Genomic DNA, 26695 nt, shown 5'->3' on the forward strand with positions numbered 1-26695 from the left:
TTGAAAGTGTTCTTCTAGGCTTATTAAGGTATGGAAGTGCCCACACTATGAAGAGGTAGGACGCAGTGCACACACGTGGAAGCAATGAGAACCCCTGTCTTCCACCTGGCTGACAACAATTATAGAATGCCATCCATCTTATGACACTCTTATTTCAGGGATGTTAAAAAGTGAAAAACAACAACAACAAAAAAGTGCGCCCTAAAATTCATGAAATGGGACACATCAAATAAGTTACATTTCCAGTGGGTTTAAAAGGAAAGAAGGCTTGGGGCGCCTGGGTGGCTCAGTCAGTTAAGTGTCCGACTTCAGCTCAGGTCACGATCTCGCGATCCGTGAGTTCGAGCCCCGCGTCAGGCTCTGGGCTGATGGCTCGGAGCCTGGAGTCTGCTTCTGATTCTGTGTCTCCCTCTCTCTCTGCCCCTCCCCCATTCATGCTCTGTCTCTCTCTGTCCCCAAAATAAATAAACATTAAAAAAATAAATAAATAAAAGGAAAGAAGGTTTTTAAAACAGATATGTCTCTGGCGGCAAGGGAAATAAAAGCTGAAAGGAACTACTGGGATCTCATCAAGATAAAAAGCACAGGGAAGGAAACCATCAACAAAACTAAAAGGCAACCGATGGAATGGGAGAAGATATTTGCAAATGACATATGGATAGAGGATTAGTATCCAAAATCTATAAAGAACTTACCAAACTGGCCCCCCAGAAACAAATAATCCAGTGAAGAAATGGACAGAAGACACGAATAGACACTTTTCCAAAGAAGACATCCAGATGGCTAACAGACACATGAAAAAATGCTCAACATCCCTCATCATTAGGGACATACAAATCAAAACCACAATGAGATAACACCTCACAGTTGTCAGAAAGATTATAATTAACAACTCAGGAAACAATAGGTGTTGGCGAGGATGTGGAGAAAGGGGAACCCTCTTGCACTGTTGGTGGGATTGCAGACTGGTGCAGCTGCTCTGGAAAACAGTGTGGAGGTTCCTCAAAGAATTAAAAATAGAACTACCCTACTACCCAGCAATTGCACTGCTAGGTATTTACCCAAAGGATACAAAAATGCTGTTTCGAAGGGGCACACGCACCCCAATGTTTATAGCAGCACTATCAACAATAACCAAATTGGAGCACCTGGGTGGCTCAGTCGGTTAAGCATCAAACTCTTGGTTTTGGCTCGGGTCATGATCTCACAGTTTCCTGAGTTTCACCCCTGCGTCAGGCTCTGCACCGATGGTATGGAGACTGCTTGGGATTCTCTCTCTCTCTCTCTCAGTCTCTCTCTGTCTCTTTCCCTCTCCCTCTCTCTCTCTCTCTGCACCTCCCCTACTCACACTGTCTCTGTCTCTCTCAAATAAATAAACTTTTAAAAAAATAGCCAAATTATGGAAAGAGCCCAATGTCCACTGATTGATGAAAGGATAAAGAAAATGTGGTGTATGTATATACAACTGAATACTACTTGGCAATGAAAAAGAATGAAATCTTGCCATTTGCAACAACATGGATGGAACTAGAATATATTATGCTAAGCAAAATAAGTCATAGAAAGATATCATATGATTTCACTCATATGTGGAATTTAAGAAGCGAAACAGATGAACATAGCAGAAGGGAAGGCAAAATAAGATAAAAACAGAGGGAGGCAAATCATAAGAGACTCTTAAATACAGAGAACAAACTGAGGGTGGCTGGAGGGGAGGTGGGGGGGGATGGGTTAAATGGGTGATAGGCATTAAGGAGGGCCCTTAGGATGAGCACTGGGTGTCACATGTAAGACAGGAATCATTGGGTTCTACTCCTGAAGCCAAGACTGAGCTGTACGTTAACTAACTTGAATTTAAATTAAAAAAATAATAAAACAGATAAATGTGATTCAGCGTGACACATACCTACACATGACACATACAAAATGCCTTGAATGAAGAGGAGTGCCAGGGGAGGCACGCAAGCCTTTCCAGTCGGGGCCCAGAGTATGCTTGGAGAAGGCAAAGATGAAGAGAAGGAAAAATGCAGAATGCTGGGAAAGAGGTCAGGTACGACAGGCTGGGCTACATGCCCCACTCTGAGCTCGCACAGCTCTCTCGATACTGGTGACACATCAGATGAGGCGGGGAGAGCAGTGTCCCTCACAGAGCAGGTGCTCAGTATACACTTGCTGAGCGAGTGAACGTGTGAGCATGTGTGTTTGTGGGAGCGAGTGAACGAGCGTGTGAGTTAGGGGTGTCTGTGACCGGAGATAACAGCTGTTCTCTTTCCCCCCGCCCTTGTCACCCCAGAAAAACTTGAGAGCGAGAAGCTGAACGTTGCTGAAGTCACCCAGTCAGAGATTGCTCAGAAGCAAAAGTTGCAGACCGTCCTGGAGAAGGTCAACGAAACCCTGAAGCTCCCTCCCAGGAGCATCAAGTGGAATGTGGACTGTGAGTTTTACAAAAAAGGATGGAACGGTTAAATGTCCCCTGTGGCCCCCACCCTGGGGTTTCCCCACAAAGCCATCCAGGACGCTGGCAGGCCCCCGGTGGGTGCAAACCCATTTATCATTGAGTGAGACGTGCCCTTCTTTAGAGAACTTATCCTCTGTGCTGCTGGGAAAATGACAAAGTGTCCAAAGCCAGTGTGCTTTTCTGTGAAAGGCCATTTGTAGCAAGTTCACGTGAGCTAGAGAGCAGAGGAGACTGCTACGGATTGAGCTATTTCTAAGCCCCTGTACAACCTTTTGAGAAAGCCACGTGTCCAGCTCATAGAGGCTTCAAGAAGCCAAAATCCCTACGTTCAGGCAGCTGAGGAGCAGGGGAGCAAGGACTTGGCTCTGTTTTGAAGCCCATGCCCTTCCTCTCAGCCCCTTATTTTCCAGAAGGAGCAAAGGTCTGGGGCTGAGATCGCAGGCCCTGGAACAGGATTTTCAAATTCAGGTTGCGCGGCCAGTGTCGCTTGAATATCTCCAAAAGTTATAAACTGCTTGTTTTGCTACTTTAAGAGCCTGCCAGGCTAATATGGACATGATGAGTCCATAACAGAATCAGCCTTGAACCAGCAGATCAAGTGACTCCAGTGGCAACCTCAGATTTCTCAGAGGGAGTCCAGAGTTGTTTTGTTCTTTGTAATCAATGAAAATATGAATTCAGATTAATAAAATGATTTAGATCGTGTTCTCTGCTTTTAAGTATTAAGGGGTTAAGTTCTAGACAAAATCGTATCCAGTTTAAACAACTTAAAATGGACACCTTCCCCCTCCCCCCAAAAAAACACCTTTCCAACTTGGGAAAGGAAAGGAAATCTTGGGGCACCTGGGTGGCTCAGTGGGTTAAGCGTCTGACTTCAGCTCGGGTCATGATCTCGCGGTTTGTGAGTTCGAGCCCCGCATCGGGCCCCGTGCTGACAGCTCAGAGCCTGGAGCTTGCCTCGGATTCTGTGTCTCCCCCTCTCTCTGCCTCTCCCCTGCTGTGTCTCTCTCTGTCTCTCAATAATAAATAAACAGTAAAAAAAAAAAAAAAAAAAAAAAAAAAAAAAGGAAAAGGATATCTGTATCCCTCAGCTTAGAGACCCAGTAGCTGCCAGACCCAACCTCTTCAGCAAGTTTCTAGCAACTGACATTGGAAGTGAGACAACAGGTACCTCCTTCAGCATAATCATACCTTAGAGTGCACATCACACAGTGCTTGAAACAGGGCAACCTCTGTGTGATGGAGAGAAACACCGGGAAGAGGGGAAGCCATGCCCTGGGTCCTGATTGCTGCCCCAAAGGCCAGGAATGCTAACAGTGTTGGAGGAGGGGGGAGGGCACCTGATTACTAGTGTGGGAACTGCATCTACCTTGCAGAAATCCACAATAGTCGTGAGCATTAAAGTCCTCTGATAAAGACCCCTGCTTAGTTTTGTTTCAACCTATTTCCTCCTCCCTGAATGTGGACCATCTCCATGCACCCCTCCCAACAAAACACCTTTTCACTTACCAGGGAACCCAGTTTCGGAGAGATTGAGATAGAATGGAATTTTTTTTTTTTTTTTTGAGAGAGAAGGAGAAACAGAGCACTTGCACCAGCAAGGGGGCGTGGGGGGCAGAGGGAGAGAGAGAATCTCAAGCAGGCTTCATGCCCAGCATGGAGCAGGAAGTGTGGGGCTGGATCTCCCCGAGATCACAACCTGAGCCAAAATCCTGAACCATCCAGGCGTCCCAGCATGGAACTTTTTAAACCCACTTCAGGACCATGGTCTTTAGTGGCTTCTAATGATTTGTTTGTTTCATGTTTACCTTCATTTCTTTAAAAAAAATTTTTTTTAATGCTTATTTATTTTTGAGAGAGAGAGACAGAGACAGAGCGTGATGGGGGAGGGTCAGAGAGAGGGAGACACAGAATCTGAAACAGGCTCCAGGCTCCAGGCTCCAAGCTGTCAGCACAGAGTCCGACGCGGGGCTCGAACTCACGAACTGTGAGACCATGACCTGAGCCGAAGTCGGACGTTTAACTGAATGAGCCACCCAGGCACACCCTTCATTTGTTATGGGGATATGTGTATGAGTACAATAATCACCCGTGTTGCCACTCTCGTCTGGCTGTTTTCATTTTTTGCCCACTACTGTCCCTATCAATGCAAATGTTTACTCACACTCCTGTGTTTTGTTATTTTCTCTTAATATTATATCAGATTTTCTATATTCCCATGTAGTATTCATTATCCCATGTATTCACTATCCCAGGTAGCCATTATTTTTGATGGCTGCTTCTATTTCACGGGGTAGAAAGTCCCATAGGGATCTTAAACCCTACATTGACATTGATCCTATTAGGATGTTTGCTCGCCTACTGGCTACTGTCGGGGCCAAGTCAAATGTCTTAGGTTGGGTCTCTTTTTGCTTCTCTCGAGTTATTCCTGTCAGATAGATTTCCAAAACGCAGATGAAGTACTAGGCCGGAGGGATCATTCTCTCAGCGGCTAGATCCCTGTGATGACTGTTTACAAGCATGAATGGTTTCTTCCATAAGGGATGTGATGGGTCCAACTCCTGGAGAGAAGTTCTGTGCCTCCCCTCTGCTATTCTCTCTAGCTCCTAGACATTGTGTCCTCTTTCCACTCAGGACGAAGATGGCAGGGACAGCTGTGAGTTACCAAGGCTCTTGATCTAGGGCTTTAGGGAGGTCTACCTTTTCTTCTTGCTTTATTCACAACAATTTTCATGATTACAAAGCTATAAAATGAAAACAAATTTGAATATTAACAGCTAACATATCTATGGTGCTTACTGTATGCTTTGTACTATTCTAAACCGTTTACATATTTTCATCCTTGTAATCCTCACTCAACCATCTGAGGTAAGAATTCTATTATCCCCATTTTACAGATGGGAAAATAGAGGCAGAGAGTGATTCAGAGACAATGAATGTAAGCTTTAAGAAGTCAGGGATTTTTGTTTCTTCACTACTGAATCCCCAGAATCTGGAAAAGCAACTTGCAAATACCAGACACAGTAATATTTGCTGAAGGAGTGTCCTTGTCCAAGGTCACACGGGTGGTGACGGGTGTAGCCAGAACTGAAAGAGAGTCTTGCCGCGGAGCCTGTGCACTGAGCCTACGCATGCGGTCCCTCTAAGCTGCCCACCCAGAGACAGGGACTGTCAACCTGCGGTGTTCCCCTTCAGGTCAAGTGTGATTGTGTGTGTGTGTGTCTGTGTAAGCAACAGATAAGTAAATTAAATGTGTGTATACATAATTACATATTTTTTTTTTACAAAGATGAGATCAGTTTATAAGATGTATATCTTCATAGATCATTAAATATTCTTTCACTTTTAATATTATGTAGCAGGATATCGTATGGCTATAGTATAATCTATTTAATCAATAATGGATTTTAAGATTGTTTTCCATTTTTCCACTATTATCAACGTAGCCTGATGAGTTCTGTCTGCTGATAGCCACAATTACTTTTTTAGTACAAATACCTAAGAGTAGCATTCTAAGGCCAACGTGTGTGTATATTTCTAAGGTCATAATACATATTGTCCAATTGTCTCCAAAAAAAATTACACCAATTGATATTTCCACCACAACTCCTATTTGGAGGACTACGCCTAACTCAGCAGCTCCTTTGAAAATGTCCGCCAGCTCCTGGCACAATGGCTAAGTGCCCAATTTATATAGTAGAGCCTGGGCCTACCTCTAAATCTGCACAGTGCCATCCTGACCCAAGGGCAGGACCACAGAATCCCTAGATTCTATCTGGCATCAGGGAGAAAACCAGGAGATAAGCTCAAATGTAGCAATGATGAGGGGACCCCAATAGATGAAGGTTGTTAGGATTTTTCTTAATTGAAAAGATGAGGGGCGCCTGGGTGTCTCAGTCGATTGAACGTCTGACTTCGGCTCAGGTCACGATCTCATGGTTCATGAGTTCGAGCCCCGCGTCTGGCTCTGTGCTGACAGCTCAGAGCCTGGAGCCTGCTTCAGATTCTGTGTCTCCCTCTCTCTGCCCCTCCCCTGTTCATGTTCTCTCTCTCTCTCTCTCTCAAAAATAAACACTAAAGAAATTTTAAAAAGAAAAAAGATGACATACCTTTATTCTAAAAAATTTTTGAAATAGGAAACTATCATATTTTCATGTTTTTAATATTCCTTTCCAAGTCTTGGCCACAAGCATGTGTGTGTGTGTGTGTGTGTGTGTGTATGTGTGTACACACATATATGTATATGTATTTACATGTATGTATATCCATAAATGTGTATCTTTACATTGTTTCTATTATTTCTGTTTAACATTACACTATTAATATTTATAGTTACACTGTTTCAACAGTGATTTTCAGTGTGTGGAAATTATTCCATTATGTGGATATACCATAGCTTATTAAAGCAGTGATTATTAACCATTCTTGGCCCAACCTAGTGATTTGCCAGGAAGAGCTCAGGCATCACTGAGGAGAGTAGCAGCTGTGGGTAGCAGTTAGGCCTTGGGGACCAGGACACTTGTGCTTTTTTTCATCTGTTTTGCCTAATGGCTTTTAAACAAAGGGTTTCTCTGCCTAATAAAAAAAAAATGTTTTTGAAAACCACCAGTCTGAACCATCCTCTTATTATAGTGTTTTCCAGATTTTTAAATACTATATTACACAATAATTAACATCTTTGCACATGTGTGTGTGAGAGAGAGAGAAAGAGAGAGGAAGAGAGAAACTGTATAATTATTTCTTTTGAAAAACTTCCCAGGAGAACCGAGCACTCCTCAATAGAGACTGGCATCTGTATGGTGCTTATAAAATAGCTCTATACTGCTCAGTACAACAGTCAAGATGAAGTACAGTGTCACTGGTGGGTAAGAACAACCTTTTTGACCACATCTTCTCTAGCACTATGTTTTGTCATTAAAAGGGAGAGGCGCCTGGGAGGCTCAGTCGGTTAATCGGCTGACTTCAGCTCAGGTTATGATCTCACGGTTCGTGGGTTCAAGCCCCGCGTCAGGCTCTGTGCTGACAGCTCAGAGCCTGGAGCCTGCTTCGGATTCTGTGTGTGTGTGTGTGTGTGTGTGTCGCTCTCTCTGCCCCTCCCCCGCTCTCACTCTGTCTCTCTCAAAAATAAACATGAAAAAAAAAAAAAAAGAAAGGGTAGAGTTAGCAAATGCCCTTACAACCCTCAGAGACTGGACTGACATACAGCAGCTCTGATCAGAAGAGCAAACCCAATTATGCCTCTGTCTGGCTGCAAGCACACCATGTCGGTAGGTCACTCCCGGGCCAGGAGCCTCCTCCGAGGCTGTAACTGTGGGTGAAACTTTGGATGATGCCCAAAAGCTCAGAATTGACAATGTCTTCTGGAAGACCTAAATGGGAGCAGATCATCTGCTGCTCATTGGCGGTGGAAAACCTTCTTCCAAATAGCAGTGATAACAAGTAACCCTAATGAGTTCCCAAGGAATGTCTGAGTCATTTCCTTTTCTTGGGGATTTCTTTTTTTTTTTTTTTAACGTTTATTATTTTTGAGACAGAGAGAGACAGAGCATGAACAGGGGAGGGGCAGAGAGAGAGGGAGACACAGAATTGGAAGCAGGCTCCAGGCTCTGAGCCATCAGCCCAGAGCCCGACGCGGGGCTCGAACTCACGGACTGTGAGATCGTGACCTGAGCTGAAGTCAGAGGCTTAACCGACTGAGCCACCCAGGCGCCCCCTTGGGGATTTCTTAAAGCTCCTGTTAAAGCAGACTCATCAGTCCCAGGGCAGACAGAATGACATCCTAATAATGGGCCCAGTTTGTGCTAAGTACACAAAATGAGCACTTTTGTTGTTGTTCTTTCCTTAAATGCCTCCCTGTAAGGAGGATCCCATGAGACTGGTAGGACTGGGAAGGCAGGTAAAGTACCTGGCGAAGCTTTCCTTTTATGAGACAGAACGAGGAGAAAGTTGACATGGTTTAATTGTGTAGGTATGAAGTGTCATCTCGTAAGTTGCAATAAAAAATATCAACCCTTCTTCATCATCTGCTATGGGCTGGAAGCTTTGTCTATACTATTTCTGGGAATTCTTACAACTTGTATTTCTGCAAAGGTACTACTATCCCCACTTGTGAAGATTAGCAGATTGAGACTCAGAGGCCTTGAATGGCCTATCCAAGGTCATGGAGGCAGTAGATATAGAGCTTGTCAAGTCAGAACTGAAGCTCCAGTCTGCCTGGCCCTGTGTGTACCCATTACATTACAGTCTTCTCCTTTCATCTGTGAAATCTACAACTCACCAGTTGCCCACCCTCCTCTAGTACAAATAGGTTTAACATCTAGCACATTGCTCAGGAGCTATAGAAGCCAGCTGGGTCGTACACATCCTTTCCCCGCTCTTCCCGAAGGGCATTGCCTATGCTGGCCATACACAGTACTCCAAAGAGCAACAAAGGCCTTTAGATGTCTCATGCCTTCCTCGAGGGACTGCAAGCCCTGAACAAAGGAAAGGATCCAGTGTTCCTGACTCAGTGTTTATTGAATGAGGACTTGCTTTGGGTAGAGCCCTGGGACAAGGGTAGTGGTGATAACCCAAAGAGTTCAGAGTCAAGAGGGAAGGGAAAGATGATACAGGGCAGACATGAATGAACAAGGTTATTAAAATAGAATGAACAAGAACATGGGGGTGGCAGAGGGCTGATCTTTTGTCAAAATTCAGCAGCTGTCAGGGTCCCTACTGGAAACGTGGATTAGAGTGGAGAGGCACTATATTGGAAATGCAGCAATAACATGACCCAAGATGTAGCTCCATGGGACTTGGCCAAGAATGAGGGGACCTAAGGGCAAGGCCTATGAGATCCTTAGTGGGGCGATAAAAGGTGCATTGGGTGTGGTACTGCTACATTTTGAATATCTGCTTCTATTTGCCTAGAACCTGGAAGACGATTCTCTAATTTTTGATTCATCTTTTATTTCAGCTGTTCACGCCAAGAGCCTGGTAGCCATTTTGCATCTGCTGGTTGCTCTGTCCCAGTATTTCCGGGCACCGATCCGACTCCCAGATCATGTCTCCATCCAAGTGGTTGTGGTCCAGGTAAGACAGCACTACAAACATCTGCGCCCTTAAAGAGGCACGGAGGCTGAGTTCATACGGGAGCTACGGCACGCCGGGTAGCCGGTTACAGCTGGAATGGTTGCTGAGTGTCCTTGATGTGCTGTGTGTTGGGAGGCGCATGCGTGTGCCCTGTGATGCACGTGGGCAGCAGTCAGTCACATGTGCAGTGGGTGGAAGAGTGTGTACTTGAGTATGGGCTAGCCTTGTGTGGGGCTTGTCCGTGGGGTTTGCAGGTTTTCGTAAAGAGGGTGTCTGTGTGCTATGTATTTGAGGGTGTGACGTATGAATGTGAGGTGTGTGCAGTGGGGTCAGGAGAAAAGGTGTATCCCTGTGTATGTATGGGTGTGCCCTGCAAGCCAGGGAGAATCATTTTTTGGTTAAACAAATGAGGGACAGATATTGGGAAGAGACAGATAACCTGTGTATGTGAAGGGGTGTGTGTGTGAGAGAGAGAGAGAGCACCCCTAACTGGCCATGCCTATATGGAGGTCATGGCTGCTTTTCACCTGCCCAGAGAAGCATGGCTGGGATCTCAAGTCACCCTTTCCAGATTGTCGGATGGAATTTCCATTCGCATCTGGCTGTGTAATTTCCACGGCGAGAGTGTGCTCTCTCCCTGTGACTATCTCACTCTGCTCCTAACCCTATTACATACTCAAATTCAATTTTATTTTCCAACTTTATGCCCATTTAGGAAAGGTCAGCATTCTGTTTGCTTGTTTCTGTTCTTTTCAAATAAACATGCTGCAAGGGAGAACGCCCCTTCTAAGCAGCTCACTGGTTATCCAGCGTTCTGGAATAGAGAACAATATGGCGGTTCTACCGCCCCTTGGTGAGAAAGAGCCTTGGGGGCTGGTAGGCTTGGCCTGACCCCACCAGGCCAAGTTTCTAGGGCAGAAGCTGAGCTTTCAGGGATCGGATGTCGGTGGAGGGGAGGGAGATGTGAAGGTGTTCTTCAGTCGGCTGCTCGGCCGTGCCCTGGTGATAAAGTATTTCTTCCATGCCTTCTGGGTATCTCCCTTGCTAAACGTCAAGGAAATATAATAGAAATAGTCACGCTGGCCCTGCCTGCCAGGAGACAAGACTACACCAAGGAGAGGGCGATCAGAGGGCCACAGGCGGTTAGCATGTGTGTGGTTTAGACACTAAGTGCAGCTAAAAGGACTAATTGGCCTCATGGATAGAGCAGTCAGCTGCGGCAAGCGTTTTATGTCTGCCGTGGATATGTCGCCCTCCCAGAGCAACCTGGTTGGTACAAGCATCTTACTGGTGAATCCAAGCCATCTCTATTATATTATTTTCACCACTCATGTATAAATTAGTTTCAGTATATTTTTTAAAATGCTGATTCAAGATTGGGGTGGGGGGACCCCTGTTTTGGAACAGGGGTTACTGCAAGCCCATGTCTCAAGCCTTATTTTAAGCTCAGTTATAGGCCCATCAGAAGGCTGTTGTCAGTTTAACGTCTCTGTGGACAGTTCTGTGAGCAGGAGGGTGGAAAACAGGACAAGGTACATAAAAACCTGCATGTCAGGTTTTATGGGGTGTTTTGCTTTGTTAAGTTAAACAGGCACAGAAGCAGGACTGAGAATTAGCCAGAAGTCACCGACCCAACCACAGAAAGAGTCCTCGAGGCAACAAATAACAGATCGAGGTGAATCTAGGTGCTGTGTAAGGGATTATTTCACCCAGATTTCCTTTCTATTCTGTACAAAAGCACTGAATTCTGCATGAAGTTGAAGATGAGTTTTTATGTCTGTGAAGAGCCTTACAAGATCAGGACACAAATTCCATTAGCCCCTTGTAAAAATTACACATTTGTTGAAGCTGAAATGGGAAAGGCCCTTGATTTATCCTTACCGGATCCCTTTAAAAATTTTTTTTATTGTTTATTTGTTTTTGAGACAGAGACAGAGCATGAGCAGAGGAGGGGCAGAGAGAGGGAGACACAGAATCCAAAGCAGGCTCCAGGCTCTGAGCTGTCAGCCCAGAGCCCAACACGGGACTTGAACTCATAGACTATGAGACCATGACCTGAGCTGAAGTCAGACGCTTAACCAGCTAAGCCACCCAGGCGTCCCTGGATCCCTTTTAAATTATATCTTTATTTTTCCTTTTTACCTTTTTCACTTTGATAACCCATTCTTCCAAATCTAGTGCAGATACACCGTTGACCTTTATCCATCTCTACCTTTCCTTCGATAAAAGTATTTTGCAAGGACACTAGTTTCTGTGGCTCTTAGGAATAAAAGAGAAGGTTCTAGAAGTTTGGGCAGGAGGGCAAGAAGGCAGGTTTCAGCTGAAACACTAACAGTTGTAGGCTCCTTTTTGACACTCTTCTCTGCCTTTGTAAAAGATGAACTTGGGGCGCCTGGGTGGCTCAGTCAGTTAAGCGTCCGACTTCAGCTCAGGTCACGATCTCGCAGTCCGTGAGTTCGAGCCCCGCGTCAGGCTCTGGGCTGATGGCTCAGAGCCTGGAGCCTGCTTCCGATTCTGTGTCTCCCTCTCTCTCTGCCCCTCCCCCGTTCATGCTCTGTCTCTGTCTCAAAAATAAATAAAATAAAAAAAATAAAAATAAAACGTTAAAAAAAATTAAAAAAAAAAAAAGAGAACTTGATGTGACAGGTGCTTGCCATCCCCAGACTGCTGTCCTCATTGTGTCTGGGAACTGACTACAGAGACCTGGTCTAATGAATCTCCCTCTCCACACCTATCAGAAGGTCTTCCTGAGGATGCCTGGGTGGCTCAGTCAGTTAAGCATCCGGCTTCGGCTCAGATCATGATCTCACAGTTTGTGGGTTCAAGCCCTGTGTCGGGCTCTGTGCTGACAGCTCAGAGCCTGGAGCCTGCTTTGGATTCTGTGTCTCCCTCTCTCTCTCTGTCCCTCCCCTGCTTGTGCTCTCTGTCTGTCTCAAAAATAAACATTATAAAAAAAAAAAAAAGGTCTTCCTGAGCCCTGACACTCTTTCACTGGCTCTCATACCCACACAATGGGGTTTAAATTTCAAACTGGCACTCAGTTGACTCCTCATCAACTAATGGCAGCCATCGTCCCACTAATGGCAGGCACCATTAGTGGCTCCGTTCCAGTGGTGCTCTCCTGCCTCTGCCTTTTTGCTGGGGCCATCCCTTCTACTGGAATGCCCTCTCCTCTGCATCCTGTCAAGTTCCAGCTTGAGGACCTCCGCCCCTTGGAAGGGTTCCCCGACCATCCCAGCTGAACATGCCTGCTCTCGTCAGCACTTCTGTCTGCATGGGACCACCACATAATTGGTTACACACGACACTTCTGAGAGTGAAAGGGGGGTCCTACTGTAATCATTGAGCCATTGAGCCACCCCATCAGGCACAAACACCCGTACTGTTTCTTGGAAATCTTTCTCACATACCTGTTTCATCTACCCCATTGTTCTCTAAGTTCCTCAAGGTCAGAAATTATGTCAGACGTTCCATAGTATTCGCTCTTATCCAACAGAGGTTCTTGTACAGAGAAAACACCAATTCGTGAAATAAAGAAGAGGCTAGATTGATGGGAGGAGGCAGATGATGGATGGACAGATGGACAGATGGATGAGTGGGCGGATGGGCAGATGGGTAGGTGTGGGAGCCTCCAAAGTGCTTATTCTTTTCTCAGAGAATAAGCTAGTCACCTGAGGACTGAACTGCTTAGTGAAAAGCTCCCCTATTTATCCATTAAAAACAAAAACAAAAACTCTCCCCCTATTTAAATTTTCCAAGTTGGCCTCCGTCCTCCACCCCAGCCAGCCCCACTGTTAAATGTGTTTCTCTGCTTCCCTCCGTGGCCCCAGCTGGAGGGCAGACACGCCCTAGGCCTTCATTTCCATTTGGTTTACTGTGGATTACTCCGGGAGGCAAACAGTTTGCTTCCAGCAAAATGTCTTCCAATAAAGAAAGAAAAGATTCACCATCCAAGAAACAGCCAACTTGTTTGGAATAAACACTAATTGCTCTTAAGTATGAATGGTATGGTCCAGTCCCAGAAATCTGGGGCCTCCTTTTGCCTCTGGTAGTATCTCCTCTCCGGTTTCATTTCTTGAACAGCAGTAACTTTCTCAATATCAGGAACGCTAATCAGTTTTGGGTGGGTGCTTTTTTTTTTTTTTTTGTATTTTTCTAAAGCATATTTTTCTCTCTGCCTCCCAACCCTTCTCCCCACCCCTGTTTCAGAAACGAGAAGGAATCCTCCAGTCTCGGCAAATCCAAGAGGAAATAACTGGTAACACAGAGTATGTCAACACCATTGTTGCCAGCCATTCTGTAATGGAACACAGATGTTTCTCCGAAATTCATCCATTTGCTGATATTTAGTTTTCATTTATTGGGATTGCAAGAGGGATTAGACTTCAGCCAATGATTATAGTTTAGCCTTTTCCATGCATTCAAAACATGCCTCTCAATGCTTAAGGTACAAACTTGGGTGGGGAAGTGGGGAGAGGGAATTAGCAGTGATTGAAAAATTCTAATTTTGTGGCACTCCAGGAAAAAGTATGCCCCAAAAAGCCAACCAGCATGAAATCGTCATGCCATAAACATGGGGTTGAATTTAAATTGCGAGCCTCCAAAAGGACGTTTTCTTCCTTTTCTCAATCTGATTTATTTGGTCACGTGCCATGACCCAGAAAACCCTTTTCTACCTTAGAGTGGTGGGTTGGTGCTTGGTGTTTTTTCATTTCCCCGTTAAGCAGTTGGCATATCAGAATACAGGAGGTTTGCCACGGGACAGAGAAGTTTGTTCTTAGGTAGAAAAAAGGCAGGGGTCTTGAGATCACTGGGCAGGCCTGAGCCCTGGCCACAGGCAAAGTGTGTTTTCAGCATCCCCTGAGACCCCAGCTTTCCTCTATGTTCTCTTGAACAGGAACGAAGTGGAAAGGGCAGGGAGGGACCTTTAAGCCGGCCTGACTTGAGTTCAAATCCAGGCTCTCCCGCCCGCTCAGACCTTGGTTTCTGTATCTCTGAAGTGGGGAGTGTTTTCCTAACCAGAGAGGTTGTGACGATTCACTGTGGCAACGGCTGGGCCCCCGTGACCATCAGCACTGCCTGTCGTGGCTCTCCCCCACCACGGCTGACCCGCACCCTCCAAGCGTTGCCCAGTCTCTAGGCAACTTGCCTCCCCGGTGGTGGTTGAGGGAAGTCCAGGGTGCCATCTGCCTGGACCACAGTGTGCTTGTGCCTTAAAAAGAGGCCAGGGTAGGACAGAGACATGGAGTGGTGCTTCCCAAGGGGCCCAGTTTATGGCCTGTGGAGAGCCTATCGGACAGCCTCCGCATCACTCCGGGGCCAGTCTTGGCGGCCAGTAGGGCTGCTGACACACAAAGCACGCTGATTCCCGGCCTTGGCTCTGTGAGGGGCAGGAGGGACGCCTCTCTGCCCCTCACCCCCCACCCTCTGCTGTGCTTGTCCACGCCCGCTGTTTCACCTTCTGGAAAAGAGAAAGACATACCTGAGAGGAGTCAGGGGACATGACGTTTGGGTTTGCAGTGCTCTGTCGGCTGCACGCCAGGCCTCCTGTGGTCTCCCTCTGCCATCTTGCCACGCAGACATGAGGGGGGATGTGAACTCCTAATAACAGCAACACAGAACACTTTATGAAGCACTTTCATATCTACTGACGTTCAAAATACACAAAGCAACGCTCACCCCTCCTAAAACCACACATCCCAAAGGTGAAGAAGCAACTGTCCTTGGTCTATCCAACACCTAACTCCCAAGTTCATTATCCCTTCCAGTACATTACCCACAGGTCATCATCTAGTAGGTGATAGATGCACAGCTGGAATAAACCGCTACAATAGGAACCAAAAACGTATTCAGAAAAAAACGAACTGAGCACTTACTATATACTAGGAATTATGCTAAAGTCTTGCTCCATATTAAGTCATTTAATGCTCCGAACATCCTACTGGAGTATTTACCATTATCATCCTCCTTTTAGAGAGAAGAGACTGGGAGCCCAGAGAGGCTCCGTAGCTTGCCTAAGGTCACACAGCATCTCTGGGATTCAGACCTAAGTAGTCTGTTTTAATGCTTGTGCCATTAGTACTTTGAGGCTTCGTTGGTATGAGTATGGTTCTATTTCCTGCCCTATTTGAGAAACTCATTCTGAGTCAATGGCAGGTGCAATTTGGTGGGAATCACAGGATGAACTAGAGAAAGACAAAGCTGACGTCCCCAAGCTGATGCAGTGCAGTGGTTGGGAGTGTTGAAGCCCCGAGTCCGATATTCCTTCTCAACTATAAGCAACAGTGTGATTTTACTTAAGGCAAGAAATAGTCCTTTAAATATCACTTACACCAGGCTTTATGCAAACACCAGTCTATCTGTATGGCAGAGGGAAAAACAGGTGGCAGTAGGGTAAGGACTACCAATAATTGGAGACTTAGTGCAGAAGAAAGTGCCAAGGAAGGAAGCTTTGTGGGCTCTTCAGTGAAGGGCAAAGAAGAAGAATCATGCTGTTTCCTTTCTCCTTTTCCTGCAGGGCTCTTTCCGGAAGGCATGGTGAGTTGCATAAGATTATCCTCTGGTGCTGGTGGCTGCCACGGGGTTTCTAGTTAATTCTGCAGCAGCTGGGAAGAACAGGCACTCAGCTTACTTCCTGCGTGTGTGTCTGCACCAGCCCGGTGACAGGGCCACTTGGTAGGGAGGGTCGGCTTACCGGTGGGAAGGGGAAATCTAACCACGGCTGCCCAGTCCTCTTGTAAGTAGCCAGAGCACTGACGTTGCCAGGCCCTGGATGGGTCCTGGGCATTTGCAGGGCGGTCATGCTCTAAGTTTGTTGTGGAAGTAAAGAGGTATATGTACACGCTTGGGAAAGTCCACTGTCCCCGCTCAGTCCAGCCCTTCTAGAAGCAGTCTTCTCCCTCTTTCCTCATCACAGGTCATCCCGCTCCAGTTTCCCAGAACTTTGGGTTGGTTTATACCGTCTGAACGTTAGAGAACTCAGTCACCCTTCTGGCGGTCCCAGATTTATTCATCAGTGCAAGAGCAGGAAAAGGCAGACCCCAGGACCACCAAACTTCCCAGCCCTGGGTCCCTCCTGGACATTCTTCTCATCCCCTGCCTCAGATCCTATCCTCTATTTTACGTCTCAGTTTAGAGAATCTGGGGGCTACAACAAGAAAACCCCGGCAAGGGGCGTGGCTTTGCCATTTTCAATGATCCTGTATATACTATGGATAATGTGAGAAATATCCCAGTCATGCTAACAAACTCAGATCAGCACACACTTCAGAGTTTACAGAACGCATGCACGCGCCTTCTTCTCTTTCCCCCTCACCACACACCTGGGAAAGGTTTTTCAGATGGCATTTTATAGAAGAGGAAACTGAGGCACAAGGGTCGAAGTGACTAGATCACTCAAGAGGAAGACCACACATTCTATCCCGGGGCTCCCAGGCTCCCAATCCAGTTATCCGTGCACGGATGTTTGCCATGGGTATCCTGTATTTGAAAATTAGCAGGTGAGGTGATTTGAGATTTGGATAACATCCTACCTCCAAAAAGCTTCAGAAACCCTTTAGGCCCATAACTAAGTCATGATGTAATGGATATAAATAGTGAAGAGAAATCCCAAGTCAATCTGGGATTCGACAGCCTAACAGAGCCCCCCACTCCCAGCCCAAAAGAGGGGTGACCTAGAGAATAGACACAGAGAAACAGAGAAAGCCCCTAAGCTAAGAATCAATCCCCAAAACCTAGCCAAACCCAGTTTCCAGAGTTCCCAGCATGGTTTCACGCACCAAAGAATTCCTGCCTATATCTGACCTGGTGGCCATCTTGGCCGGGCCCTGGGGTGGGCTTCCCCACCAGGAAGCAGGTCTTTGCTGCATTTGACATTTTCCTGTGTTTCCAGAACGTGATGCCTTTGACACCTTGTTTGACCATGCACCAGACAAGCTCAATGTAGTGAAAAAGGTGAGCAAGAGGTGCCTGGGAGGGAGGGGGGCGAGCTGCACCAAACAGTAGAACACACACATGCAGCTTGCAAGCTTCTTCAAACTGGTGTCCTCGCCAGCTCTCGGCAAACTCGGGGCTTTCCCACCTGATGTACACTTTACCCGTCCCGTTCCCACTGGATACCTTACCCACTCCCTTCTTCCATCAGGATGACAGTGTCTCCTGGGGGTTCTGAAGCTACAAGCACCCTGTCTTCCCATCCACACTGAACCCCCAACCAACTGGGCCTCCTCACTCAGCCCTCCCTCCTCCCCAGGCACAGGGCACCTGCCCCTAGGAGGGTCTGAAGGAGGGACCCGGTGAGGTCACTTCTTCTTTGGCCCCCTCCCCCAACCCTGAGCTGGGACATTGCACCTTTCATTCTGCCCTCTCGGGACCCCCTGCCCCTTTCACATTCCTGAGACTGGCTATTTGAATCCCACAGTGCAGGAGACCACAAATCCTGGGGGCCGTCCTTTCCTGCGAACTCAAGGAGCTTTGCAGAAGAGCCTCATAGGCTGCTTATTCTCACCCAGCTGAGCAGTGATCCCTGGCGTAGCACCCTTGGCTGGGCCTTGTCCTGTGTTATTACACTGGTCCTTGTCCTCACAATAGGGTCACACAGGTGGCCACCAGGTCTGGCACTGGCGAGAGTCTCCATCTCAATGCCTGGCTTGTGCTTCTCTTTTAGACACTCATCACTTTTGTGAACAAGCACCTGAATAAACTGAACCTGGAGGTCACAGAACTGGAAACCCAGGTGGGTGACAGCCCTGAGCGCAGGGTGGGGGGCAAGGCCCTGTTCAACAGCCACTCTTCCAAGTGCCCCATCCCTGCATTGCCAGGGTGGCTTTCCATGCTGATCCTGAAGCTTTCCCAGGAGGGAGTGAGATTCTGTCCTGCTCACAGGGGTGAACTGCATTGAATGCTGATTTTTTCTAGTGTTTTATTTTGAAAAGTTGCAAGAATATCATCATGAATATTCGTACACGTTTCACTTACCTACACCAGTTTTTGGCAGTTGACCACATTCGTTTGTTTCTCTCTCTCCTAAATACTTCAGCGTACATCTCTAAGAACAAGTACTCTCCTAAATAATCACATTACAATTATCAGATTCAAGTAATTTTCACATCAATACATTAGTCTATTTAGGTTGAACCACATGAAGTCATTGATATTTGGCTACTTAGGACAGTGTCATAGGGATCAAAGAAACAGTTGTCTTAATATTCTCAGGCTGCTTTTAATGGCCATGTCTCAATAGTCTCTTTTTTTTACATTTTTTAATGTTTATTTATTTTTGAGAGAGAGAGACAGACAGAACATGAGCAAGGGAGGGCCAGAGAGGGAGACACAGAATCCAAAAGCAGGCTCCAGGCTCTGAGCTGTCAGTACAGAGCCTAATTCGGGGCTGGAACTCACAAACCACAAGATCATGACCTGAGCCAAAATCAGACGCTTAACAACTGAGCCACCCGGGCACCCCTAGTCTCTTTTTAATATAGAACAAATCCTCGGCCCTTTTTTGTAGGACATTGACATTTTTGAAGAGTGCAGGCCATTAGATTCATAGGACCTCAATTTTTTCCCCCTCATGATTAGATTCAGGCTATGCATTTTCAGTGACAATTCCACCCCCGTAACACTGTGCTCTTCTCAGGCACTTTGTCCCTTAGTCCCGTTCCTGGTGACAGTAACTTTGGTCACTTGGTTAGTGTCTACCAGATTTCTCTACTGTAAAGCTTTCCCCGCCTTTATAATTAATCTTTATCAGGAGGTACTTAAAGACCGTGCAATTCGGGGCGCCTGGGTGGCTCAGTCAGTTAAGCATCTGACTTCACCTTAGGTCACCATCTCACAGTTCATGAGTTCGAGCCCCACGTCAGGCTCTGTGCTGACAGCTCAGAGCCTGGAGCCTGCTTCGGATTCTGTGTCTCCCTTTCTCTCTGCCCCTCCCCCATTCATGTCCTGTCTCTCTCCTTCAAAAATAAACATTAAGAAATTTTTTTTAAAGACCGTGCAATGTACCCTGTTTCCCAACCCCCTTTCATCTGTGATGAACTCCTAAAGTGTGGTTTTCTTTTGAGGATATGTGGGCACCTCCTGTTACGTTCAAAGATGATTTCCGGGTCTGCCACTGAGCTTTACCTGAGTGTGTCTTGTCCGTACTCTATACTCTTTGGGAAGACAGGGAACCCTCTAAAAAAGTGATGTGTCCTCGGAAGAGCTAGAATGAGTTCTGGAATCCCCACTTCAGTTTTCACGGGCAAGGAGGGTTGAGAGGCAGCCTCTGCCAGGCACATTTGGTGCCTGTCTGCAGGTTCAACCACCAAGTCGTCAGAACCAGCAGTCAGGGGTAGGGACAGTCTAAGTCAGCAGCACTCAGAGTTGTGAGCAGACCTGACCCTAACCCAGGGTCCTCCCCTGGGTAGACATATTGGATTCTTTTTATTCTCAGTCAGTTCCAGCCACTGCCAAAAAGAGGCCCAGTTAGGTCCACAGGAGGGCCTTGATTCTGACACAAACGCTGGGGTCTGTTCTCCCGTTCACCCTGGCATGGCCTGAGGATGAGTCAGGGTTAGGCCCTCCCCACTGGAATTGAAGGCCAGCTGGCTGGAAGCAGGGAAGAATCTTGTTCCTAAGGTCAAGTTCAAGGCCGGGCGGGACACCCATCATGAAGCCCGAGCCCCAAGCCCACCAGCTGCTCACCCAGCAGACACGGTCCAGCTCACATTCCGGGCAGTTCTGTCTAGTTTTGTTTTAAGTTCCCTGAGAGGATTCCAAGAACTTTGAGCTCTTAATACTTGGGGGCCCCACCTCCTTTGAAGGGTTCTCTAATTTTAGGTATCCATCTGACCTCTAGATCTTTTTTGTATTTAATTTTTTAATGTTTTTATTTATTTTTGAGAGAGAGCAAGCGGGGGAGGGGCAGAGGGGGGAGGCTAGACAGAGGATTGGAAGCAGGGTCTGTGCTGACAGCAGAGAGCCTGATGCAGGGCCTGAATCCACAAGTCAGGACATCATGACCTGAGCCGAAGTCAGATGCTTAACCAACTGAGCCACCCAGGTGCCCCTGACGTCTAGATCTTTGCTCAGACCATCCTTGGCCCCTGGCACGCCTACTTCTCCCAAATGCCCCTCATCTCACAGGCCCCTCACCACCTCCACGAAACCTGCACTGACTGCCCACTGCACATTCTCCTTGCCCTCCCGCAGCAGAAGACCCACACCTCCCACTTCGCTCAGGAGCCTACTGTCGCTCAGACCAGGTTCCCAACTGTCCTTGATGGAAGGGACCAGGCTCTATGCCTCTCGCTGTGGCCCTCAGCACACAGCTGTGCTTCGTCAACAGGAGCCAGGAAGTTGTATCCTGACTGCTTTGCTGTCATCCCAGATAGTAATAGTGATAGTTAATATTTAGTGTCACCTACATGCCAAACAGTGTTCTGGGCACCTTGCACATATTAACTGCTTTATCCTCATGATGAACCTCTAAAGCAGGTACTGTACTCTCATTCTCCCCACGTCACAGATGAGAAAAATGAGGCACAGACAAGTGACCTAACTTTCTCAAGTCACACAGCTAATAAGCAGGACAGCTGGAGGCCTAGGGCCAGAGCCATATACTTAACAGCTACGCCCTGCTGCCTCTCAAACAATAATACAACGAGAGGTGACAAAGGAGAAAGCCCAGGCCTGCGGAACACTAGAGTTCTTTCTCTGTTCACAGAGCCGAAGTCACCCTGCCGTGGGCTTTCAACCCCATTTCCCTCCTCCCTGTGCCCTCCCCACCCCCCTCCCCCCTACCCCCACCCCAGCTAGCTCCTACTCATCCTCAGGTCTCTCTTCAGGCTGTGCCACCTCCAGAAGCCTTCCCCATGGTCTTCAGGGGGAGTGGCCGACCTCAGTCAATCTCACACGGGCCAGTGTGCCTGCCTCCATCAGAGCAGCTACTGCCTTCCTCCACACTAGACTGTGAGCCCCTCACGGGCGGGGCCACACTGACCTCTCTCTGTGGTCCCCGGGCCAGATCAGGGCTGGGCACACGCTCAGTGTTCAATACATGCTGGATCAGCCGAGAGCCGGACCGTGGGCCGTGGCTCCCGGACTGGACCGGCCAGACATGGGCCGGGCCTGCTGCACACAGGCCTTCCTGCCTCAGGCCGCTGCCATTGACCCTCTGCCGGCAGCCTGCCTGGGGATGGAGCCTTCAGGGCGCTGCCATGACAGCTGACGAGCCCCCTGGATAGGGCTTGCCTCGGGGGGCTCAGGGGTCCAGTGAATTCACCTGGCCCTCTCCCTTCAGTTTGCAGATGGGGTGTACCTGGTGCTGCTCATGGGGCTCCTGGAGGGCTACTTCGTGCCCCTGCACAGCTTCTTCCTGACCCCGGACAGCTTTGAACAGAAGGTAAGTGGAGGGAACGTCAAGGGAGGGCCCCAGCCCTCATCCCCCCCATCCATCCCCCTTCGTGGGGAAAAGGCAGCGGCTTCCCATCTGCCCAGAGTCTCCCATGGTTGGATGTGGGGCCCCTTCTGATGAACAGCTGAGCTGGGAAGGAGCTACCTGCGGACCGCTGAGCCTTCTGAACAGCTCTCCTTCCCTTTGCGGCCTGATCCCCTAGCCATACACTCCCGCCACGGGCACAGCCCAGCCTCCTCTCCCCCCAGACATGACAGGGAGGGTGCCGGCAGAGCCGGCGAGACCTAATGCTCACACTCAGCCGGGTTCTGATACCTCTCATGAGTACCACAGCGTGCCCGCTAGACAAGGGACGTTTGGTCCAAAGCAGAAACCCTTCTCTGCCTCTTGAACATGTTTTCCGTCTGATCCTTTCAACTGTGCACCCTGAGTCCCTAAGCTTAAAGTCCTGGCAGTTGACCTGGGAACACAGCAGGACAGGAAGAAGATCTTGAACTTCTCCAGGAACGTTTCACCAACAGCCAGCTGGGACCGGCCAGCTCACACTCCACATGGCCTGCCCATCTTGGTAGCTTCATTTCTCCTTCAAATCAGGGCCTCAATTTTACTCAGCCCCTGCCCCCCTGGCTATAGTGCTGGATCCTTTGCTTTCCAGGGTCAGGTCCTGGGAGTCCCAATGATCCAGGAATCAGTGTACAATGACACAGCCACCATGTTTCTCTTTCCAGGTCTTGAATGTCTCCTTCGCCTTTGAGCTCATGCAAGACGGGGGATTGGAAAAGCCAAAACCACGGCCAGAAGGTACTTTGCTCTTCCTTGGGTTTGTGATAAGACCCTGCACGTGAGTGTTCAGGGCACAGGGCAGGCCTCGTGTTCGACTGGTATCAGGGGAATGTCTCTTCTCTGAAGTCGTCTTTGACATTTGCAGGGCGCAGCTGCTCTGTCCTAGAGATCCTTTGTGACTGCAAGTAAAGATCCCACACATGGGATTGCAGAGTAAGGCCTGAGCGGGGGGTGCTGCAGGACCTGCCCTGTGCCCAGTTTCCAGGTTCTTCCATCCCTGGACAGGCCACTGACCTGTCAAACAGCTGCGCCCCAGCCAGGCAAGGGGAGGAAACGGGAGTCGTCACCGGCAGCTCTGCTCTGAGCGTCATTCCCTTTTCTGTTCTTCGCTCACTCCAACTCTGCCCCAAGACGAGGCCTGATGTGTTGGGCTTGGGTCGAAAATGTAAGACTGGATAAAAACACAGAAGGAGCAGGCTGCTCATGCAGCCTTCCCGGGCTCACGCTTGGAGCCGTGTGCCTCTGTGCATATGGGAGGCACGCTTCTCCTGGGAGCCTCCTTGGTATGGACGTTTATTGACTTCCTGACTGAAATATTCCATTTTATCAGCGCTGGTGAGTCAACACTGTGTTGCAGATAATTTTCTGTTTTCCATTTGCGGGCCCATTTGCTTGCCCCCGCCTAGTCGTTTAGAGGAAAGTGGATCAGTAGGGGCTGGCTGCGTAAGCTCCCCATTGTTAACTTGCACCTGTTCCTCCATCCACACCTCCACTTTGGGGGGCGGGGAGGGTCATTCACTGACTGTCCAGCGGGCCCAAGACCCCACAGATGGTGACGTGCCAACAGGGGTGGGCTGTCCCTGACCTCAAGGCACTCGCAGCCACTCGGGGGTCACCAAAGATGCATCCCGTAAGCACGACGGAATGACAATTGTGGCCACTACCATGAAAGAGGGACAGCTAAGAGAGCGAGAGAATTGAGGAGGTGACATCGCTTCAGACTGGGCAGATGACGGGTTAATGGAGATGATGGCAGTTGGGCTAAACCGTAAAGATCAGATAGGATAGAGGAGGCGGCATCCCAGATAGGATGACAGTGGGAGCAAAAGTCCTGCCTGGGGGATGGGGAGGAACCCCGTTTGTGAGACAGCAGAGCATGGGGCTAAGCTGGTGACAGCCCCGGATCCAGTCCCCACCCCACCAGCTAGCCGTGTGGCCTTGGGCAACTTACCGATCAATCATCTCTGAGCCTACTTGTCATGTCTATAAAAATGGAGCTCCTAGAGACACGCTCATGACAAAATTAAATGGGATGACGTCTGACGCACAGCACCTGGCACCTGACCATCAACGTGAAGCGGTCGCCTATTCATCTGGAATATGAAGGGTATGAATTGGAAAATGGTTGGTGAGGATGAAGTGAACTGGTGCTAGGTCCTGGAGGGCCCTGATGCTAATAAGGCAGGGAGTTTGGACTTTATTCTGTAGGTAGTGGGAGACATGGAAGTTTCTTAGGTGGGCAAGTGATGTGATTGAAGATCTGTTCCAGAGAGATCATTTGGAAGGCAGTGTGAAGAACAGACACTTAGACGTGGGGCACTGGGGACCCCAGGAGGAAAAGCAGGCTTGGCAGGGGCCATAAGGATCTCAATCCTGAGGATTGACCGAGCAGAACCAGAGTTCAGGGAAAAGATCAGGGCTGTGGTTATGTAACTGGAAGTCTCCCACTTAGTGGAAGCTGAACAACAGGAAAGCATGCCAAGGAAAGAAAAGGGTTAAGGGCAGTATCTTGTGCAGATGCCTTTCTTGATGCTGGAGGAGAAAGCAGAAAACCAGAGGAGATAGGTAGATTATGAAGATGCGGGTTGTGTCCCAGTGTCATGCCTTATCACAGACCTCATTAACTCAGCTGCGGCCAACAAAAGCCAATCCCTTATTCTCATTTATTGCCACCTGTTCTGAGCGCCTGGTCACTGCCGGAGGGCTTCTAGCAAGGTTGGTCTCCTTCTAGGGGCCCTCTCCTGGCAAGGTCACTCTGGCCATCCTCATGCCATTAGGAACGGACTCTGAGCCCTGGGGCCAGATGATGGGCACCCGCTTCAGAGTAGGAGGGAAAGCAGGAGAGGAAAGATCTGGCCAGGGTTTCTCTTTCCATGTTCTCGAGCCGCTTAATATGAAACTTCCTGGTCACGGATGGGAAGTACTCCTCCTGATACGTCCATTTTCAGGCATTTATTTCTCTCAGAACAGACAGCCTTCCCAATATCAATTAACCTACAAGGCTATTTCAGCATTTAGAGGACATTTCTCATACAATTACCGACTGAACTGCTTAATATGGAACTTCCTGACCCATGGCCATGGAAAAACACATCTGCTTTATTTGTTGTTACACTGGGCATCATGCCCACACTGAAAATTTCCAGTGCGTAAAGGAGAACCGAAATGGCATTTTGTGAAATTGTACTTTGTGAGAGGTATATACCCCAGCATTCCCTCCGGTTTCTGTGCTTCTACCTGGAAAGTAGATTCGGTGGTAAATGCTGCAGACTTTACAAAAGGTGCCAGTGTGGGTAATTCTTTGAGGGTTCTTCCAAAATCAGACTGGCTGTGGTGGAGGCGTTTTTCGTGGCAAATGTTTTTAAGGTCAGGAAAACTCATTCTCTGCCATACTGTTTGACATTCAAAGTTCCGTTGTACCTTGAAGTCTCTTGGGAACTGGGTTTGCATCTCGGATGACTTTTGCTGCCCAGGCTTCATAAACTTTTAGTACGCCAAGTGTTAGCGTCAAGTTCACGGCCAGCGAAGCCTTTGAAACACTGGCATAAAGCTGATGGCTTTTTATTTGGGGGATTATACCACCTGTCTTCCAGTGCACATGCCTACCCTGTTATTATTCAGGGAGAGGTGTCACTGAACGTGGTTAAGACTCTAGCATGATAGCCAAGTGGGGACTCAGAAGAAATCTAGTTCCAGGCAGGAATGAAGCCTATAGGTTAGCCAGCAGGCTGATGGAATATCTAAAATTTAAAGAGTCCAAAAGTTGGGGCCAGACTTCAGGCAACGCTAAAAAGCCAGGCAGGTGACAGAAGCTGAGGTCCAAGTGATCAATTCATTTGGAAAGGACTTGTTTAGTGGCTAGAAATACGGAAAATGGTTCGATTTCTCTTCCTCATTCCTTTAGGAGATAGTGTGCACACAAGACAGTGGCAAAAATTTTAAACTGATGGTATTAAGGGTTAGCAAGGATGTGGAGCAACGGAAACTATTGGTGTGACTATAAATACAACCATTCTTCTAAAGCAGTTTGTCTTTATGTTATATACGTTATATGTTGTGTATATGTTTACTGTCTTTATGTTATGTAGTTGGAGATTTGTAATGCTTTATATGGTGGGCGGAATGATGGCCCCCAAAATGTTCACATCCTAATCCCCCGGACCTGATGATAGGTTACCTTACATGGCAAAAGGGATTTTGCAGATGTGATTAAGTTGAGGATCTTGAGACAGGGAGGTTATCTCAAAGCATCTGGATAGTTCCAGTAGAATCACAAGGGAAGCAGAAAGGCTCAGTGTCAGAGTGAGGCAGCATAAGAAAGACTCAAACAGCCATTGCTGGCTTTGCTGATGGAAGGGGCTACAAGCCAAAGAATGCAGGCTTACAGAAGCTAATCCCCAGAGCTAGAAAAAGCAAGAAAACTAGTGCTCCCCGGAGTCTCCAAAAGAGATCGCAAGCCTGCTGATACCTTAATTCATCCCAGAGAAGCCCATTTTGGACTTTGACCTTTAGAACTACAAGATAACAAATTTGGGTTGTTTTAAGCCACCAACTACATGATAATTTGTCACAGCAGCAATAGGAAACTAATACATCTGTGATGCAATAACTCGCTCATACATATGCATGTCCATACACCAGGAACTAAACTAGTCCAAGAGTATCCAGGATAGCCTAGACTGGACAGCACACCCCAACAGACTAGA

At 47.8% G+C, this 26695-nt stretch overlaps 1 protein-coding gene across 3 annotated transcripts in view; it reads left to right on the forward strand.

Moving 5' to 3' along the window:
* PARVA (parvin alpha) overlaps positions 1-26695 on the forward strand; it is a 189673-nt gene that overhangs the window by 136170 nt on the left and 26808 nt on the right. For all 3 annotated transcript variants that reach the window (XR_006297415.1, XR_006297416.1, XM_043580690.1), the window contains exons 5-12: positions 2294-2434; positions 9414-9529; positions 13739-13797; positions 16047-16066; positions 17421-17482; positions 18195-18263; positions 21813-21914; positions 22655-22727. Coding sequence is in view for 1 of the 3 variants with exons in the window: in XM_043580690.1 (XP_043436625.1) it covers positions 2294-2434; positions 9414-9529; positions 13739-13797; positions 16047-16066; positions 17421-17482; positions 18195-18263; positions 21813-21914; positions 22655-22727 (642 nt within the window). In the remaining 2 variants the exon portion in view is untranslated. The remainder of the gene's footprint in view (positions 1-2293; positions 2435-9413; positions 9530-13738; positions 13798-16046; positions 16067-17420; positions 17483-18194; positions 18264-21812; positions 21915-22654; positions 22728-26695) is intronic.

The sequence above is a fragment of the Prionailurus bengalensis genome, chromosome D1 (assembly GCF_016509475.1).
Source record: "Prionailurus bengalensis isolate Pbe53 chromosome D1, Fcat_Pben_1.1_paternal_pri, whole genome shotgun sequence".
Classification (NCBI taxonomy): domain Eukaryota; kingdom Metazoa; phylum Chordata; class Mammalia; order Carnivora; family Felidae; genus Prionailurus; species Prionailurus bengalensis.